General features: G+C 38.7%; 2 protein-coding genes across 2 annotated transcripts in view; both read left to right on the top strand.

The window, feature by feature from the left end:
- SGO2 (shugoshin 2) overlaps window positions 1-8,258 on the top strand; it is a 33,605-nt gene extending 25,347 nt beyond the window's left edge. The window contains 2 exon segments of the mRNA XM_033113112.1: window positions 1,159-1,309; window positions 7,410-8,258. Of these exon segments, the coding sequence (XP_032969003.1) occupies window positions 1,159-1,309; window positions 7,410-7,425 (167 nt within the window). The 3' untranslated portion in view covers window positions 7,426-8,258.
- Window positions 8,259-11,180: 2,922 nt separating this feature from the next.
- Window positions 11,181-20,435, top strand: part of AOX1 (aldehyde oxidase 1) — a 71,323-nt gene continuing 62,068 nt past the window's right edge. Inside the window, exon 1 of the mRNA XM_033112007.1 lies at window positions 11,181-11,513. Within this exon, the coding sequence (XP_032967898.1) occupies window positions 11,469-11,513 (45 nt within the window). The 5' untranslated portion in view covers window positions 11,181-11,468. The remainder of the gene's footprint in view (window positions 11,514-20,435) is intronic.

Here is a 20,435-nt window from a genome sequence, read left to right as displayed (position 1 = left end):
TTTTTCCCAGTTTTATTCAGAGATAATTGACATACATCGCTGTGTAAGTTTAAAGTGTACAGCATGATGTTTGATTACATATATTGCGACATGATTACCACAATAGGTTTAGCTAACATCTCATACAGATACACTAGAAAGAAAGAAAAAAATTTCTCCTTGTGATGAGAACTCTTAGGATTCAGTCACTTAAAGCTTTCCTATATGTCATACAGGAGTGTTAACTATAGTCATTATGCAATACATGACACCCCTACTACTTACTTGTTTTAATCATATAACTGTAAATTTGTACCTTTTAACCAACTTCTACAATTTCCCCTCCCCTCAACTTTTGGTACCACAGACTTCTGGTAACCACAAGTCTGCTCTCTTTCTGAATTTGGGTTTTTCTTTATTAAGATTCCTCATATAACTAAGATCATAAAATATTAATAATTGTTTTTTTCTGTCTGACTTATTACCATGTCTTTAAGGTCCATCTGTGTTGTTGCAAATAGTAGGTTTTCCTCATTTTTTATTTGGCTGAATCATATTCCAATGTATTTATATACCACAACTTCTTTATCCATTCATTCATTGATGGGCACTTAGGTTGTTCCATGCCTTGGCTATTATAAATAATACTGCTGTGAACATGGGGGTACAGATGTCTTTTCAAGTTAGAGAACACTAAAATTTTGATGGATCAGGCTATTCCAGGTAAAAGGAGTACTGAAGCAAAAGAAGTAAAAGGTCTAGGTTTGCAGGACATGCATATTAGAGGACATGAGCCATCTTTCATCTCTGTTCCTCATGGTGCCGTTCCCCGAGTGAGCAATTGATGACAAATGTTGAATGAATGCGCACATTTGTGTGATTCTGTGGATAGAGTTGAAACCACAAAGAATTTTTACCAGCCTGTTTGATTTCAGAATTAAAATGTGGGCTACTTTGATAGTTTGTTTCAAATTTTTAAGTTTCTTTTCTCTCATTATAGCTGGAGAAAAATTAAACTGATTTATAAATAATTTTAGTGCTACAAATGTAATATTTTAAATATAACTTGGTTATTGTTAAGTTTAAAAATTTGCTACCAATGATTTGCAAACCACTTCATATCCCATATCTATTCCCATATCTATACTTTTACAACATTTGTGAAAATATTCTTTTCAGGTGGTAGAACACTACAGGACTTGACAAATACCAGTTATGTTTCAGATAACACTGTTAAATCTGAAAGTAAGTCAGAAGATTTACCTGTAGAGCTGCCAAGCCGAAGAAGAAAGTGCACGCCTCTCCATTTCAAAGAGCCAAGTCTCAGAGAGTAAGTATTTCAATGATCTTAAAGTGATTTCAGCGTGATATTATAAAATATATACTTAAAAAAAAATTCCTGCCTGAATTAGTATTTGAACACTTCTGAAAAGCAATAAAACATATGTTATGGACATGTAATATGTAACATTGAAGAAATGTCTTATTCTTTAAACAGACTTTTGAAAAAGATGTTGCCTATGATTTGCAAACCACTATTTATATATATGTTATTCCATTTATTTATTTTCTACCTTGTTCCCTAGAAGTGGCTTTCAAGTGGTTTATATATGTCCTTTGGCCTCAAATTATGTCATTTTTTTCTTTTTTAAACTTCAAACATGCCTTAGCTTAAGAGAAATAATAGTACCCCCGCATTTATTCATCCTTCAGTTCACAGTTATCAATATTTTGCCATATTTATTTCATTTATCTTTTTTTATGGTAGTATTTTTAAAGCAAATCCCTAACTTTGGGTCATTTGATTCCTAAAACACTTCTGTATATACCTCTAAAAAATGAGAACTCTTAACAAAGTTCTTAATTAGACAACAATGATCACATCTAACAAAAATCAGTAATTCCCTACTGTCATCTAACAGCCAGTCCCTATTCAGATTTCCTTGATTAGCTCAAAAATGTCCAAATGCCTTTTATATGTGTTTATTTATTTCAGAATTTCATTTTTTAAGGATAAATGAAGGAAGTCACCTGTTTTGTGGAACCTGATCATATTTGGACGTATTTTCAGAAGCATAGAGAAAAATATCCTTAAATTTATTTTGTCTCCTTTGCATTGTTTCAGTGTTTGCTTGTTTTATAAAAGGAAGATGTGCTGGTTCTGATAGATATTTTAAAACAATAACCAGCACATGACAACATATAAGGGAGGATAAAGAGAAGCAAATTGAAAGTGAAATAAAGGACCAAGGGCTTTTTTAAAAAACGACTTTATTGAGCTATGGTTCACATACCATACATTTCATCCATTTGAAGTATACAGTTCAGTGGTTTTAGTATCTGCATTTCATCACTCCCGTACCCCAGCCCTGTGCAACCATTCACCACTTCCGGTCTCTGTAGACTTCCCTGTTTTGCACATTTCATATGAATGGAATCATATAATATATGGTCTTTCTTTGTGACTGGTTTCTTGCCTTAATATAAAGTTTTCAAGGTTTATCCATGTTGTAGCATATATCAGTATTCCATTCCTTTCTTTGAATATTCTATTGTATAGATAGGATATACATATTCTAACATATATGTAATGTACACACCACATGTTGTTTATCAGCTTGTCTATTGATAGACATTTGGTTGTTTCCAGCTTTCAGTTATTATGAATACTGCTGCTCTCAGGGTTCTTTTGCAAATATTTATGTGTACATATGTTTTCATTTCTCTTGGGTACATGCCTCGTTGTACAATTGCTGAGTCATGTGGTAACTCTGTCTTTAAATCATTTGAGGAACTGCTGGACTGTTTTCCAAAGCTGCTGCAACCATTTTCTAATCCGACCAATGGTATATAAGGGCTCTGATTTCTCCATATCCTCACTAACACACTTGTTATTTGACTTTTAATGATTCTAGCCACGCTAGTGGATGTGAAGTGGTATCTTACGGCTTTGATTTGTATTTCTCTGGTGACTAATGATGTTGAGCATCTTTTCATGTGCTTATTGGCCATTTGTGTATCTTCTTTAGAGAACTATCTATTTGATCCTTTACCCTCTTTTCAATTGGGTTGTCTTTTTGTTACTGAATTGCAGGTTAAACTTTTTATTTCAAATTGATTTTAGACTTACTGAAAGGTTATAACAATAGTACAAAGGTTCCTCACCCAGCTTTCCCCAATTTTAACATCTTACATGCCCATAGTACAATGATCAAAACTAGAATTGGTACAATACTATTAACTATAGACTTCCACTAATATCCTTTTCTGTTTTAGAATCCTATCCAGGGTCCCATGTTGCATTTAGTTGTTGTTTCTTCTTAGCGTCCTCCACCCTGTGACAGTTCCTCAGTCCTTCCTTTTCTTTCACGACTTTGACACCTTTGAAGATTATTGGTCAGTTATTTTGTAGAATATCTGTCAGTTTGGTTTATCCGACGTTTTCTCATGATTATAACGTGGTATGCATTTCTGACAAGAATTCCACTGGAATGGTATGTCCTTTCCATAGGAAATGGTATGCCATGTCCTTTTCATGGCATCACATCCGGGAGCTCATCATGTCAATATGTCTGATTACTAGTAATATTAACCTTGTTCAATTGATTAAGGTGGTGTCTGCTGGATATTTTTCACTATAAAGTTATTATCATTTTCATTACAGTTAATGACCATTGGGGTAGATACTTTAGTCTATGCATACTGTTTCTGCTCATACTTTCACCCAATATTTTTAGCATCCATTGGTGGAGCTTGTCTTCAACACTGTGGTGTTTGGCTAGTAGTGATTTTTCTCTTTCCCACTTTCTTTCTACATTAATTGGAATTCTTCTGTAGGGAAGAACTGTTCCCTCTGCCTCCTTTGTTTCGTTGCTCAAATCATTCCAACTTGGGCTATTAAGAATTTCTTCAGGTTGGCTCCTGTGTTCTTTCAATAAGACCTCATATTATTTTGAGAACTTCCTTACTTTCTGATACATAAGATGTTCCAGGTTTATCTTAATGTTTTTCTTGCCCCATACCCCAAATTGGTAAGTTCTTCAAAGATCCTGGTTTCCTTAATCGAAGAATTTTGTTTAGAAACCAAACTCTGGACACTAGGTATTCTCACTGCATATATTGTGTTGTATTAGCTATCTACTGCTGCCTACCAGTATTACCATAAACCTGGTAGCTTAAAACAACATACAAGTACTTTTTTTATCCCTCAGTTTCTGTGGTCCAGGAATCCGGACTCAGCTTAGTTGGGTGCTCTGCTTAGTGTCTCACAAAGTTGCCTCAATGTCCTGAGTCATTCTGACTTTGGGGAAGAGCCAGAAGTCAAATGTTGCCAGGTCCGGTGAATAAGGTGGATGAGGACACCCTGTAATGTTTTTATTCGACAGAAATTGCTGTATACCAGAAGCAATGTGTGACACGTAACGTTGTCATGATGGAGGATTTATGGCACACTTTAAAACACATCTTCTCTGAACTGTATCTGACATCCGACTGACTGCACCAAACAAGTTGAAACTTGTCACACACTGTTACTAAGATTCGACGTGCCACTTGCCATATTGAAGATCCCTGATTTGCTGTTGGATGGCACTCGGCAGCAGCATTCACTGTATTTAGTGATCACAACGGAAAGGCTCCATGTCACACATTGTTTCTGGTATGGCAATTTCTGTCAAAAACATTACGATGTGTCCTCATCCATCTTATTTACCGGATCTGGCACCATCTGCGACTTCTGGCCTTTCCCAAAAATCAAAATGACCATGAAAGGTAAATATTTTGAATGGATTCAGGACATTGAGGCTGCCATGACAGCGCAACTAAAGACACTTATGAAAGAGGACTTCCAGAACTGCTTCAGAAAGCGGCAAGAATGACGGGATAAATGTGTTCGAAGTAAGGGGGAGTATTTGAAGGGGATTAATCACATCTCTATACTTTATCATATTAAGAAAATATTCCTCAGTGTTTATTGAGTGTTTTAATCATGATGAGTTGAATTTTGTCATCTATGAAAAAATCATATGTTTCGTTCCTTAAGATTTATTACACAGTGTGTGCTGATAGGTTTTCTAATATTGAACCAACCTCCATTCCGGAATAAATCTCATTGGTCATGGTGTATGTTTTTTATAATGTAATGTTAGATTTGCTTTTGTAACTGTGCTATGAGCACTTGAGAAGAATATCTGTTCTCTATTATCAGAGTGTAGAGTTTGATATATAGCCAGAAGATTTATCCTGCAATTATGCTGTTTCGATCTTCTATCTCTTTATTTTTTGTCCACTTTATCTGTCTTGTACAGAGAATAGTATATTAAAATCTCCTATTATTGTATTCCTATCTGTCTCTGTGCATCTTCTGTAGTTTTTGCTCCATAAAGGTAGTTGCTCTGCTATTTGGTGCATAAATATCATAATTACTATATATTCATTGGGGGTTAGGGCTTTTACTATTAATAGTGTCCCCCATTGTCATGTTAAGATGTTGGGACTTAACAGATAAAGACTTTAAAAAGCATATGTGTCTTACCTTCCTGGCTACTCCTGCCACTGCTATCCTCAATGAACTCCATTATATACTGCAAGCAGTTTCTATCAGGAGCTACTCTCACTGGGCCTCTTAGCAGCTGTAATACACCTGCTGCATGCCTTCCCAATCCAAAAAAAAAAAAGAAAAAAAAATTGTAGCTGGGTTGTTATCACTCTTAGTATTTATATTAATGTACATTGTAATTTTTGCTTTTAAAAAATTTACCAACTAAACTGTTCACCAAATAATCTGCATGACCAGTAGGTCTAAACTAAAATAGAAGACTATTTCATTTTACTGTATTTGATTTAGAATAGGTAGCTCTTTTCAAAGAATTACCTAAATTTTGTCTAATTACCCAAGGCAATGGTATCATATTGACTCAAAAGAGGGGTACAGAGGAGGAAAAAAGACGTTCTCTCCATTGAGCCCTTTATGCCTTCTCATTTGGGACCATGTGTATGTATCTCATCCAAAAAACATACCTAATGTAAAGCATAAATACAAAGCCATTTCTTGCAACATGATATACTAGGTGCATAGGTCAACCTTCTTACTAAATAAATAAATAAATAAATAAATAAATAAATAAATAAAGCTACTGGACAAAATATTAAACAAAACAAAACCATCCCTCCCCCGCAACACAAACCCTCAAATACATCTAGTAGCTCGTAGAGAAGTAGAAAGCTCAGATTGGAGACTGAAGGAGAGCCGGAAGCCAGAAAGGCGAATAGAGCCTGAAACTGGCTTTTGCCTGAAGACATTTTCCTAACTAGGTGAACCTAAGCCTTGGATTCACACCCCTATGGCGCTGGGGACATAAGGCAGATTCTAGGGTTTAGCTAAAATGAAGAGTCTAATAGATCTCCTTCAATAAAGTTGAGCTACTCTCTCAAGTAGAAGAGCAAACTAAAAATAACCTTCCCACTAGCTTTTTTAAGTCCCAGGAAATAACTCGGGTACTGAGTTGAGGAGAAAAAAAATCTTCTGAGAATTCATAACCAGAATCAAACCCTCATACATTGCAATTGGAATTCACACTATCTGGAGCTCACAAAAAAATGTCAAGCAGAGGATTTAGTATTAGTTCATGACTTGTAGTGCCCCCTGCTGTCTGTGAGAAGCAAATGCAAATATTTTCTGGAGGGGCCCTCCTTTATCTCAGCCCACAACACATATTCCACAGATAAAGTTGCAAGGGAAATGAACAGCTAGCTGACAGCAAAGAAGAGCACTGTATACACAAGGGAACCAGATACTAGCAGAAGCAACTGATAGCAGGATCAGACAGTAGTATAAAATGAGTATGTGTAATGTTTCAATAAAGGAGAGGCTTGAAAATGAGTAAGTATTTAGTTAAAGAAGTTAGTTACAGAAAAGTCCCTATGGAATGATTCCATTGATATAAAGATCAAATATAGATAAAACCAAACCATATACTTTTTAGGAGTGTAATACACAAATGGTAAAAAGTAAAGAAAAGCAAGGAAGTGGTTAACACAATACAGGATCATGGTTACTTCTTGGGGAATGAGAAGGCTTGGGATCAGAAAGGGGTACACTAGAGGCGTCTGAGGTGTGGTGATATTTTATTCTTAACTTGGGGGGTATATACTTCAGCATTTATTTGATTGTTTTAAAATTGTATTTTATCATATATAAAGTTCATAATTAAAAGAACACTTGTGGTAAAACATGTAATGTATAAAATCTGTGTTTGTTTTTCTTAAACCGTATTGGTAATTCCCACTATCACAGAGTATTTCAGGTATATGGCATAGCTTGTGGTTTGAGGAAACTGCTCTCTACTGGTGTGATACATTAGTTTTCTCCATGCTTCATAGCAAAAGCATCAGTTTTAGGTTATTAATCTTCCCTTTTTTCTACTTTGCAGCAAGATGAGAAGATGAGGTGAATTTATGGATTCTGATTTTTCTGAATTCTAAAACCGTGACAAGTCAAAATGGATAAAACTAGAATCAAGAAGAGGAACTGCATGATGAAAAGTTTTGTTTTAGTTTTTTTTGTTCTTCGTTTTCTGCCTTTTCATGGAGTGTTGATTTTTCCATTCTTATGTTTAGATGTTTGTGCATAAAATAGCTATACTGTAATATTAATTTCATTACAAAATTTAAAATCATTTTGGTCATCCTATAACTTATCTTCCTGCTCATTTGTGCTTTTTTCAACCTGATAGCCTTTAACTAAACAATAGCTGTTAACCTTTTAACCAAATAAAACGTATTATAAATACTTTTGCATTGGTTATCTTGTTGTATACCAAGTTTTCTTTTGTTTTATTTTTAAACCATTCAATATATGTGAACACCTTTAAGATTTTGAAAGTCTTCTGCCCCGGCCAATTTTCTCTCACTCTTCATTCTTCTACTTTCAGAATTACTTAGTAATCACATAGGTGTCAGATTCTGTGTTGCTTCTATTATGTGTCATTTGATGACTTTGTTGAGGGGGTTAACCTTTCAGGCTCTTTGAATTTGTTTTTTATGACTTTATTTTAAAGATCACTTACTAAAGTAGTAATAAAAAGTAATAAATCCTATTCATATCTGAGATCAATGAATAGAACTTATCGTATTCAAATGACTAGTCAAATTCTGTTCTGCCTAGATGAAAAAGCTGTCTTAGACAATATCTGACAACTGAATGGGTGGGCGCAGAATTCTGCATATTAGTAAACATTTCAGTTAATTTGGGGGCAGGTTGTCCTGGGGCCAAACTTTGAGAAAAACTGGTGTAGGGGTTCAGGGTCCCACAGAATTTAGTCAATATCAACAATGTGGGTTGAATGCGGGGCCACACGCTTGTTTTAAAGAACAACGGACATAGCGATTAAGAGCTTGCCACCCTGTCAGTCTTTGTCACTTTTCCTGTACTCCTATTACTTTCAGCCTTTGGACTTCCTAGAGTCATTCTCTGTGATTGTATTTTTGTTCCTATGCTTATTTCTATTTTTTTTCTTAATGAGGTTTTTCCTTTTATTCCTTTATATGAAAATTATTTTCCATTTTATGTGGTCAAATTTATCAACCTTTTCTTTTGTTGCTGGTGGAATTTGGTCACAATAAGAAACAATTTTCCTGTTCCCAGATTATAAACACATTTCCCTGTGGTTTCATTTGGTTTTACATTTAAATTTCTGATTCATGTGGATTTTGTTCTCTTGTATGGTGTGAAATGAATGCAGCTCGTGCCCCATTGATTAAAAAGTTCATATTTTCCACTTCTGATTTGAAATGTCACCTCTTTTTATGTTGTATTCCCATGTAGACTTAAATTTATATCTTGATTTTCTGTCTAGTCTGTCTTTTTATGCCCACTACCATACTCTTTAAATTATAAGGACTTTAGGGGAGTTTCAAAGTTTCCCTCATAGAAGCTTTGTTTCAAAGTTTCAAAGTTCCCCTCATAGTTTCCCTATTTGTTTACATTTTTTGATAAATTTATGCTTAGGTATTTTGGTTTTTTTCTTGGTAATATACTGGGGCTGCCAAAAGAATGTATACAAGTGGACACTTTGGTCAATGTTGCTCAAGCAGTAGTTCGCCGTAATCAGAATTGTCTGGACACTGACAATAACCATTTGAGCACCTCTTGTAATTGCAGAAGTCAAACATGACTTGTATTCATCTTTTGTTATTGGTATATATTGAGTATTACAATTTTAATAGGTTTTTCCTTTCTTAAAATGTGTATACATTTTTTTGGTACCCTCTGCATATGGAATCTTTGATTCTCTTTTCTAATTGATTATTGTTTGCATGTATGAAGATAATTGATTTCTGTATGTTAATTACTGTGTTTTTGTTTGTAGTGTTTTCCAGACATCTCCTGAAAACTAACCTATCTTTACCTCTTGTTGTCCCCCCAATTCTTATGTCACTCTTTGCTTTCTCTTGTCTAATTGCGTGGCTGCTGCCTTAAGTAAAATATTAAATTGTAGAAATAGTAGATATCTTTGTCTTGTTCCTGATTTTCATGGGAATGCCTCTGGTTTTACCCTATTAAATAAGATGCTGGATTTTGAGCTGGTGATGTACGAGGTGGGACAATTAAGTTCAAGAACTCATCCTAGAAAAAGTGATACATACCTCATTGCTGAATATCACTACGGTCACCTTTGAACTACTCCCTTTGGGAAGCTATGCCATGACACCAGTGCCTAGTCCACCCTTCAAAGCAATTTTGGAATTCTTTATCTGGAATGGCCATCAGAGCTGTCATTGTAATTACCCTTGAAGTCCTGAATGTCATCAAACTGTCTTCCTTTCAATATTTCCTTTATCTTCAGGTAAAGAAAGAAGTCATTGGGGGTCAGATCAGGTGAGTAGGGAGGTTGTTCCAATACAGTTATTTGTTTACTGGCTAAAAACTCCCTCACAGACAGTGCCGTGTGAGCTGGTGCACTGTCGTGATGCAAGAGCCATGAAGTGGCAAAAAGTTCAGGTCGTCTAACTTTTTCATGCAGCCTTTTCAGCACTTCCAAATAGTATACTTGTTTAACTGTCCAGTTGGTAGAAATTCATAATGAATAATTCCTCTGATATCAAAAAAGATTAATGACATCATTGCAACAAGTTCGTGAACTTAATTGTCTGACCTGGTATGATTACATTAAAGTATTATCTATATATCTAATTAAAATTATTTTATTGAGTGCTTTTTAAAAAACCATGAATGAGTGTTTAATTTTGTCAAGTGACTTTTGGTACTGATGGAGATTGTGTTAGGGTCCAGCCAAGGGACAGAAACCACAATTATTTTATAAATTGTTGACCATGTAATAAAGAACTGACAACAACGGAAAAGGCAAAAGGGGCCAGTGGAATATAGAGGAAGTAACTATAGGAAGCACCCACCACCTCTGAGGCTGAGGGAACAAAAAGAAAGGATGGAATTGAAACTTAAAGACTTAAAAGTCCCAGGACCCTGGGAAGGGTGTATAACTGGTTGGTGCTGTTTCCATGAAGGGCTATGACAACATTGTTCTGATAACGTGTCAAGCTGGGAACTGGAGCCATCTGTTGCTACTGAAATAATTGTTCCTGCCAGGGTGAACCATTTCTGTGGTGATGCTGACAGGAGCAGGAAGCAAGCAAGAAGTTGGAAATTTCTCATTCCTCCTGGAAGTCTGGAAAATAATTAGTTTCGTTCCATTTGAATTTTTTTTAAAGAGTTATAGCACAGATTTCAAAAATGTAAAGGTAGACCCAAAAGTTAACAGTGGTAAATTCTTAAGTTGTAGACTTACAGGTGGTGTTTATTTTTATGCTTTTCAGCATTTTCCAAGCTTTATTTTTAAAAAGTTTTCCAAGATGTTTTATATTTCTGTTGATATTTACCAGATAAACTTGGTAGTTATTTCCTGGATAAACTGAATAGTGATAAACTTTAAAGTTTATCTCCCTTTCAAGGTAGCTCTTGATTTTAAAAAGAAACGAATAATTATTTCTAAAACTGTGAGATAAAAGTTGTAAACCATTCGTTGTCCTTAAGCTCCTTTCCTGCAAAGTTGGAATAAATGTGATTGTATATTATCTAGGAAGGTTACAGGACTGCTACAGCCGTTGTGGGAGGAGAAGTACAAAACAAAAAAACTTCCTGGACTTAGTATCTCGCTGGAAAGCCCCTTAAAATATGTCATACTACAAGGCGTCCTTAGAGGTCGTCAGAGGACCTGCAGGACCTGCTAAGAGGCTGGAGAGGCACGGAAGCCGGTTATTTCTGTCCAGATGTCGCGCTCCAGTCACGTCCTGATATCCTGGGGAAGAGTTCGTGGAAGCCACTAGCCGAGCTTTGGATCTTAATCAGGAATTCTTCCACCCGGCTCGGTTGAACTGTAGGCTCCAGCAGTCCGCTCTCACTTGCCGGGTCAGCGTTGCTGGGTCCCGCGTGCCAACACTCCTCAGAGCCCTGGGACCCGCGGCTCGTCACCATGGACAGGGCAACCGAGCTGCTCTTCTACGTGAACGGCTGCAAGGTGAGTGCGTCCGCGACCGGGCGCCTGGCCCCCGCGTGGAGCTGCAAGGAGGGCCTCCTGCTGGGTCGCCCTCAGACTTAGAGCTCTAATGCAGGCACCAGCGCTTCTGGTTTGTGAGAAGTTTGCTCGTGCGTCCCCACCTCCACCCCCAGGGCTGGGAAAGCATGAGTGTTCGGGGACTGGCCGGGATCTTTGTGCCCCCACCTTCCTGATATTCCTTTCCCCTCTCTGTCCAGAACCTGTAGGCTAACTACAAACCCCACCCCATCTCCATAAACAAGAGAAGTAGCTATTACTCATGGGGGTCGGCACTCCAAATCTTCCCTCCCTCAAAATCCGCGGAAAAGGAGAACGTCTTTCAATAGACTGAGTGCAGTTCAGACCTCTGAGCCTCAGCTTCTCGGGGAGTGTTTGGATGAGCAGGGAGCAATTTAGAGTTGGGACAGAACCATAGAGTTAAACCAATTGAGGCCACTCCCATCATTTCTGGGATAACGAAACAGTAACTTTCCATAGTCCCAGGCAGTTCCTGGAAGAGCTGAACCAATGCCAGGCTCTGGGGAGTTGAAGGTCCTTACTGGGTCCATTGCTAGAGTGGTGTCCTGTCTTCTCAGAAGCCTAGCTCGCTCTGCAGTATCTCTGGGACAGATCTAGGCAATGTCGACGTTTGGGGGAAGCAAAGCCCCTGGGAATTTTTAAAACACCTTGGAGAGAGAGAGAGAGAGAGAGAGAGAGAGAGAGAGAGAGAGAGAGAGAGAGAGAGACTGCTCACTCAGCATATTGGCCCCACTTTGCAAGAGGGAAACTGAGGCAGGAAGGTTAAAGGGCTTCCTTAAGAGCTGACAACCAAGCAAGGGCCATGCTACCTGCCTTTCCACAGTGCCAGGGCCTTCAGAGCCACCTGTGATCCCTGCTTCTGGCTCACAGAAGCCATAGCACTTTCCCCAATTGTTGCAAGGGACTCACCAGGAAGCTAAGGAAAGGCTAGCCTCAGGGTCTCCCACTGTGAGACCTGTTCTTAAGCTTAATTTTGCATGTATGGCTTTGTATTCTTCTTAAAGGGGACCACCTCCACCCCTGCCCCCACTGTACAAGTTCTAGGCTCCATAAAACCTTCTTCTGCCCCTGCTGCCTGCTTTTCAAACTGGATAAGTTTCATTTTCGTGATCTGTGATAAGGGCTATTATGATCCCCTGACAGGACTGCTGTGAGAATGACATAGGGAAGTGGGGCAAAATGTTATTATGTCACTTTTTCATTGTTTGCATAACTGAATGGTACAGCAAACACAACCTTGGCCTTTTTATTTAGACCAGGAAGGATTCAATCCCTGCTCTAACCCTTCTTGAGACACCCTAACCTCTCAGAGCCTCAACCTCTCTGTTAAAAGGGGATAATACTAATTACTTCACAAAGATTGATAATGAGTATTTAATCAGTATTTTTGTTAAGAATCTGCTCTACGCCAGGCTGTGTTCCCAGCTCAAGGATTTACAGCAGAGCACGGAAATGACAAAGGCAGTTATAAGGTCTAGGATAAAAAATAAAGCAAAATGAGGGGACAGACAGTGGGCAGGAGCTGATGCTTTAGGTGGGATGGATGTTGTGGCCTCTCTGAGAGGGTGACATGTGAGCAGTGACTGGTATGAAGTAAGGAGCAAGCCATGCAAATATCTGGTGAGAGAGAATTTTCTTATTTATTTAGTTTTAAAAAAATTTTATAGTAAGAGCAACAAGAATAGCACACTTGTAGAAAATTTGAAAGGTATACAGTAGAACATACATTAAAATCTGAGTTTTCCCCAATAAGTCTAGTACCCACCTGACACCATACATAGTTATAAAACACCATGACCACCTAGCAACCACCAATTTGTACTTCCCAATCCCTCAACATTTTTCATCCAGCCCCCCAAACCCCTCCTATCTGGCAACCATCAGTGTGTTCTCTGTATCTATGCATGTTTCTGTTTTGTTTGTTCGATTATTTTGTTTTTTAGATTCCACCTGTAAATGAAATTATGTGGCATTTGTTTTTCTCTGAGTTATTTCACTTAGCATAATATCCTCTAGGTCCATCCATGTCGCAAATGGTAAGATTTCATTTTTTGTGTGTGGCCAAGTAATATTCCATTGTATATATGCACCACAATTTCTTTATCCAGTCGTCTATTGATGGGCTCTGAGGTTGCTTCCATATCTTGGCTATTGTAAATAGTGCTGCATTGAACATAGGGGTGCATATATTTTTTTCAAATTAGTGTATTGGGTTTATTCAGATAACTACCCAGAAGTGGAATTGCTGGGTCATAAAGTAGTTCTGTTTTTGATTTTTTTGAGGAACATCCACACTGTTTTCCATAGTGGCTACACCAATTTGCAATCCCACCAACAATGCACAAGGGTTCCCTTTTCTCCACATCCTCATCAGCACTTGTTTGTTGAGTTACTGATGACAGCCATGCTGACAGGTGTGAGGTGGTATCTCATTGTGGTTTTAATTTGCATTTCTCTGGTGATTAGTGCCGTGACATTGAGCATCTTTTCATATGTCTACTGGCCATCTGTATGTCCTCTTTGGAGAAATGTCCATTCAGGTCCCCTGCCCATTTTTTAATTGATTATTTGGGGGTTTGGAGGTATTAATTTGTATGCGTCCTTATAAATTTTGGATATTAACCCCTTTTTAGATGTATCATTGGCAAATATCTTCTCCCATTCAGTAGACTGTCTTTTAGTTTTGTTGATGATTTCCTTTGCTATGCAAAAACTTTTTAGTTTGATGTATTCCCATTTCTTTGTTTTTTCTTTTGTTTCCCTTGCCCGAGGAGATAATTAGAAAAAATATCACTGAGAGCAATGTCAGAGTGTTTATTGCCTATGTTTTCTTTTAGGAGTTTTAAGTTTTGGGTCTTACATTTAAGTTTTTAATCCATTTTGAGTTTATTCTTGAATACGGTGTAAGAAGGTGGTCTAGGTTCATTTTTTTTTTTTTGCATGCATCTGTCCATTTTTCCTAACACCATTTATTAAATGGACTATCTTTACCCCACTCTATGTCCTGTCTCCTTTGTCATATATTAAATGACCATGTAGGCATAGGTTTATTTCTGGGCTCTCTATTCTGTTCCACTGATCTATGTGTCTGTTTTTATTCCTGTACCATGCTGTTTTGATTGCTATAGCCTTGTAGTATAATTTGATATTAGGTAGTGTGATACCTCCAATTTTGTTCTTTTTTCTCAAGATTGTTATGGCTATTTTGTGTCTTTTGTGGTTCCATATATATTTTAGGATTATTTGTTCTAGTTCTGTTAAAAATGCCATTGGTATTTTGATAGGGATTGCATTGAAGCTATAGATTGCTTTGGGTAGTATGGACAATTTAACTATGTTAATTAATTCTTCCTATCGGTGAGCATGGAGGATGGTGTATGCTTCCATTTATTTGTATCTTCTTCCATTTCTTTCTTTAGTGTCTTATAGTTTTCTGAGTACAGGTCTTTTACCTTCTTGGTTAAATTTATTCTTAGGTATTTTTTTCTTGATGCAATTGTAAATGGGATTGTTTTCTTAATTTGTTTTTCTGATAGTTCATTATTGACGTATAAAAATGCAACTGATTTCTGAATATTAATTTTGTATCCTGATACATTACTAAATTCATTTATCAGTTCTAATAGTTTTTTGGTGGACTCTTTTGGGTTGTCTATATATCATATCATGTCATCTGCAAATAATCACAGTTTTACTTCTTCCTTTTTAATTTGGATGCCTTTTGTTGCTTTTTATTGTCTGATTACTGTGGCTAGGTCTCCAATACTATGCTGGATAAAAGTGATGAAAGTGAATATCCTTGTCATGTTCCATATCTTAAAGAAAAGCTTTCAGCTTTTCACCATTGAATATGTTAGCTGTGGGTTTGCCATACATGGCTTTTAATAAATTGAAGTATGTTCTCTCTATTTCCCCTTTCCCAGTTTTTATCATAAATGGATGCTGGATTTTGTCAAATGCTTTTTCTACATCTAGTGATATGATTATATGATGTTTATCTTTCATTTTGTTTATGTGGTGTAGCACATTAATTTATTGGTGGATATTGAACCAAACTTGCATTCCAGGAATAAATCGCACTTGATCATGGTGTATGATCTTTTTAATGTATTACTGAATTCGGTTTGCTAATATTTTGTTGAGGAGTTTTGCATCTGTGTTCATCAGGGATATTAACCTATAATTTTCTCTTTCTATAATGTCTTTGGTTTTGGAATCAGGGTAATGGTGGCCTCATAAAATGAGCTTGGGAGCCGTCCCTCCTCTGTAATTTTTTTTAATATTGAGAGGAATAGGCGTTAATTCTTCCTTGAATGTTTGGTAAAATTCACCCATGAAGCCATCTGGTCCAGGACTTTTGTTTGTTGGGAGTTTTTAAATTACAGATTCAATTTCATTAGTAGTTATTGATCTGTTCAGATTTTCTGTTTCTTCTTAACTTTTCTTGGAAGGTGGTATGTTTCTAGGAATTTATCCATTTTTTTCCAGTTTATCCAATTTGTTGTCATATAATTGTTCATAGTATTTTCTTATAATTCTTTGTATTTTTGTGGTGTCAGTTGTCACTTCTTTCATTTCTGATTTTATTTATTTGGGTTGTCTCTCTTTTTTTCTTAATGAGTCTGGTTAAAGGTTTATCAATTTTGTTTATCTTATCAAAGAATGAGCTTTTGGTTTCATTGATCTTTTGTATTTCTTTTTAGATTCTATTTTGTTTATTTCTGCTCTGATCTTTATTTTCTCCTTATACTCACTTTGGGCTTTGTTTGTTGTTCTTTTTCCAATTCCTTTAGGTGTGAATTTAGATTATTTATTTGAGATTTTTCTTGTTTCTTGTTTAAATTATTCATTTGAGACTTTTCTTGTTTGTTTCTATGTATTAAGTAGATTCGCTTCATCTCCCAGTCTTAGCACTATGGCCTTATGTAGTAGGTGTCCTGTAGGGCCCAGTGGTGCAGTCTCCATGGTCACCTGAGTCGTATGTTCCCGGAGTGTCCTGTGTGTGGGTTGTGTGTGCCCTCTTGTTGTAGTTGAGACTTGATTGTTGTTGAAATATCTGTCACTGGGTGGAGTTGACCGTTAAGCTGACTGGCTATGAGGACTGGCCATAACCACAGCAGGGGCTGACCCTATGGAGCAGGATTCACCACAGCTGGGTTCTGGTGCCTGACGAGACCACTCTTTGTGTGTTTCATTTGTGGAGTTAACTGAGTGTGACTCTGTTGTAGTCTGGAACTGGCCACTGGTTGTGTTGCTTCTGGGGCCTCTTGGGAGGGGATACAGTTCAGGCCGAGGTCACCTGCTGCCTATGCACAGCTCGTGGGTACCGGCTTGATGCCACAGAGCAATCTGCAGTTTGCAGCTTCCTTTGCTGGGCCTGGAGGCCCATAGAAGAGTCTATGCTGCAACCAGAGGCTGGCTGCCACCTGTGCCAGGCCTGGGGCCACTCAACTGGAGGCACAGGACACACCATGGACAGCTACTGCCTGCCTGGGGCCTGCAGAGAGTTTTTCAGAAAATTTTCAGTGCAGGCCAAAGCCAGCTGCCTACGATGAGGCACAGCCACTGCAAGAGCTAAGGGCTGTGTACGAGTTGGGAGGAGTGGGTTTCAGGGAGTCACCAAGGTGAGATGAGTGGTGTTCCCCATGTTAATGCACATTCAGATTTGTTCTTGCAGGTTGTGTGGGGGGAGGGCTCAACACAGGGACAATGGCAGCCCTCCCTCATCCTAAGGCCACACAAATCAGTTTCTCCCTGTATGTCTCTGGTGACTTTTGAGCTGCTGTGCCTTCACTGGAGCTTAGGGTGAGTGTTTGTGAGCAAGTCAATCTGTGTTCAAGCCCTTTAAGAGGATGCCTGGGTTTCCAGAAGCCCTTCATCTCACTGGGACAGAATCCTCACTGATTTTCAGAGCCAGCTATTGTGGGGATTCCTTTTCTCAGCACTGGAGATCTGGGCTTGGGAGCCTGGTGTGGAGCTGGGACCCCTTATTCCTCAGGAGGGACCTCTGCTACTGACATATCCCTCCCAGTTCTCAACCGCCACATGTGAGTGTGGGACCACCCCATTTTATATCTCCATCCTTCCTCCCAGTCTCAACATGGGTTCTTTTGTATATCCTTAGTTATAGGAGTTTCATTCAGCTAGTTTCCAGATGGTTCTCCAGGTTGATTGTTCTATAATTTGGTTGTAATTTTGATGTGGTCATAAAAGGCAGTGAGCACAGCATTTACCTATTCTGCCATCTTGACAGGGACTTTCCGGGGGAAGAGCATTTTAGATGGTATGGAGATACTCAGACATGAGGATTTTTATATGCTCAGGGGTTGGCAAAGAGATTGGAGGTTGATGAGGCTGGAGATGTAGCCAGGGTGAGATTACTAAGTTTTTGTAGGCAATGGTAGGGGTTTTGGTTAAACGAGGAAACAGGCTTTGGAGTCTAGCTTTTTTTCTACCATCCCCATTCCCAAACAAACTTCAGTAGGATTTTTAATATAATGGCTAACAACAGTTTGCACTCTACTGATTGTTAAAAATAGATAAGCTGGGCCAGCCCAGTGGCTCAGGTGGTTGGAGCACGGTGCTCCTAATGCCAAGGTTGCCAGTTCGATTCCCACATGGGCCAGTGAGCTGTGCCCTCTACAGCTAAGATTGTGAACAACAGCTCTCCCTGGACTGCCATGAGTAGTGGAGGTTGGCGTGAGCTACTGGCAGCCGGTGAGAGCTGCCATGAACTGCTGTGAGCCGCCAACCCACGACTGGCAACCAACTGCCTCAGCCAAAAGGGGGGTTAGGGGTGCGCAAGGCTCATAATATCAGCATGGGCCAGGGAGCTGTGTCCTACACAACTAGACTGAGAAACAAGTGCTTGAACCGGCAAGGGGAGGAGGGTGGTGGTAGGGAGGCAGAAGAGGGGGAAAAAATACATAAGCTGATTCTAAGCTATGGGCTTGATTTATGTCAAATACCCCGTGATTGATAACAAAGTACACTAGATATGTTGATTCAGCTTTTGCAATTATCTTGTTAAAATAAATCATGTCACCCTTTCCTTTTCCTTTTCCCATCCAAATTCTGTTAGGTGTGTGCTTCAATCCTGGAAAGCAAGCCTGATTGCTACTTAGATAGAATTAGAATACAGTTTCTGGTTCAGAGGTGAGGGTCTGTTGAAAAAAGTAAGAGAGAGAAACCACCAGGGAAGAGGGGTCTTGAAGTGAAACATAACCTCAGGAATTAAAAACTTGCATTGGAAAGGAAGCTTAGAAGCCAGTTAGGATACTCTACGTGACGTGATTGGCCTGTGGTCTGTGCTTTTTGTGAAATCCTCTCAAGTCTTCAAGAAGTTTGGTTGCGCAGGGGCTGAAGCCATCCAGAGGAGAGACCAATGCCCATTGGTCAGATATCCAGTTGCAGAGATATTTCTGAAGTCTGACTTGCTCCATCAGGGGCCCCCAGAACAGGTGACCCAGTTAATGTGGAGTTTGAGGGGGAAGGAATAAAGCCCATGAATAAATTATACGCTAGATGCCACTCTTTAATGTAATTCAGGAACTGAAGCATATTGACCTATGAGGCAGTGAGGTATAGCGATCAAAGGTGTGGGCTTTGGTATCAGTTAGACGTGGGTTGGAATCCCATGCCATCTGCTCTGCCACTCCGCAGCTCTTGGACTGTGGGCAAGCTGCTTAATATCTCTGAGTCGCAGTTTTCCCGTTTGCAAAATAGGGCTGATAACAGTACATTTTCCCAAGGAATTGAAGATTAAATTCCATGAAGAGTGGTGAGCAAGGTGCTTGGCACGCAGTAAACGATTAAAACTAATTTTAAAGCAACCCGAAGCTCAGGCAGAAGTATCCTCATGGCTGTCCCCCTGGGCCTCCTTTTCTGTTCTAAGGCTGTGGTGGGTTATTGTTCTTCTCTACTAACCATATCCCACAATACATACTTCTTCCTTCTTTCTTCTACCTCTCAGCTGTGTCCTTTCACACGTACCTCTCTCCCTTCCTCATTTCCATTTTCACCACCTTTTTCTCTCCTTCTAATCTCTTTTCTCTTTCTTCTTTCTGTCCCTGTCTTCGATGTGGCAAGGCCCCCTCAGGTACTAGTCACCAGCCCTGCACAGAGGAAAGTAATTTCTCAACCCTGTGAAATGTGAACTTGAAATCTCCCAATGGGCTGATGGAGATACAGAGGGACGGACTCTGCCCTTGCAGCACCCAAGCCTGTCCTAAGACAGGAATATACAATGATCCTGACCCGAGAACTAGCCTCATCTCTCCAAACCAGAGTTAGTGAGAATAACTATGTTCCTCACTCCCTCTCCACCCCCACCCCCCAGCCACTATCTTGGTCATGACCGCCCTGGTTCAGTCCAAGACCTGCCAGACAGGGTGCACACTATATCCCTATTCCCACGTCCCTCCTCCAAATATGCCATCTACCAAATCAAGAAAAATCAATATATTTCAAGCCAGTAGCACTTTGAGCCATATTCCAATCCATCTCCTGGAACAAATAAGGCCTGCTGCTTCTATTAATTCCTTCCAAAAATATACAGATATCTCTCAAATCTAAAATGCTGTTCTTTGCTATCTAGGCTGCCCAGATCCTGTCGCTCCATTAAAACAGAGCTTCTGTGGATTTGCCATTATCTGTATTAATTAGGATTCTTTTCAGCTACACGTAGGACAAACTCAAACCTAACAGTGGTTCAAACAAAATACAGCCATTTTTACTTTTAAATAAAGAATATCCAGGGATAGACATTGCGAGGCTGGTCCAGAAGCTTCATAGTATCATCTAGGACCCAGATTTCTTCTTTCTTTTTCCTCTGATGTCATTAATGTATTGTCTTATGGTATACAA

Source organism: Rhinolophus ferrumequinum, chromosome 8 (genome assembly GCF_004115265.2).
Source record: "Rhinolophus ferrumequinum isolate MPI-CBG mRhiFer1 chromosome 8, mRhiFer1_v1.p, whole genome shotgun sequence".
In the NCBI taxonomy this organism is placed as follows: domain Eukaryota; kingdom Metazoa; phylum Chordata; class Mammalia; order Chiroptera; family Rhinolophidae; genus Rhinolophus; species Rhinolophus ferrumequinum.
This window is presented reverse-complemented; position numbering and strand designations above follow the sequence as displayed.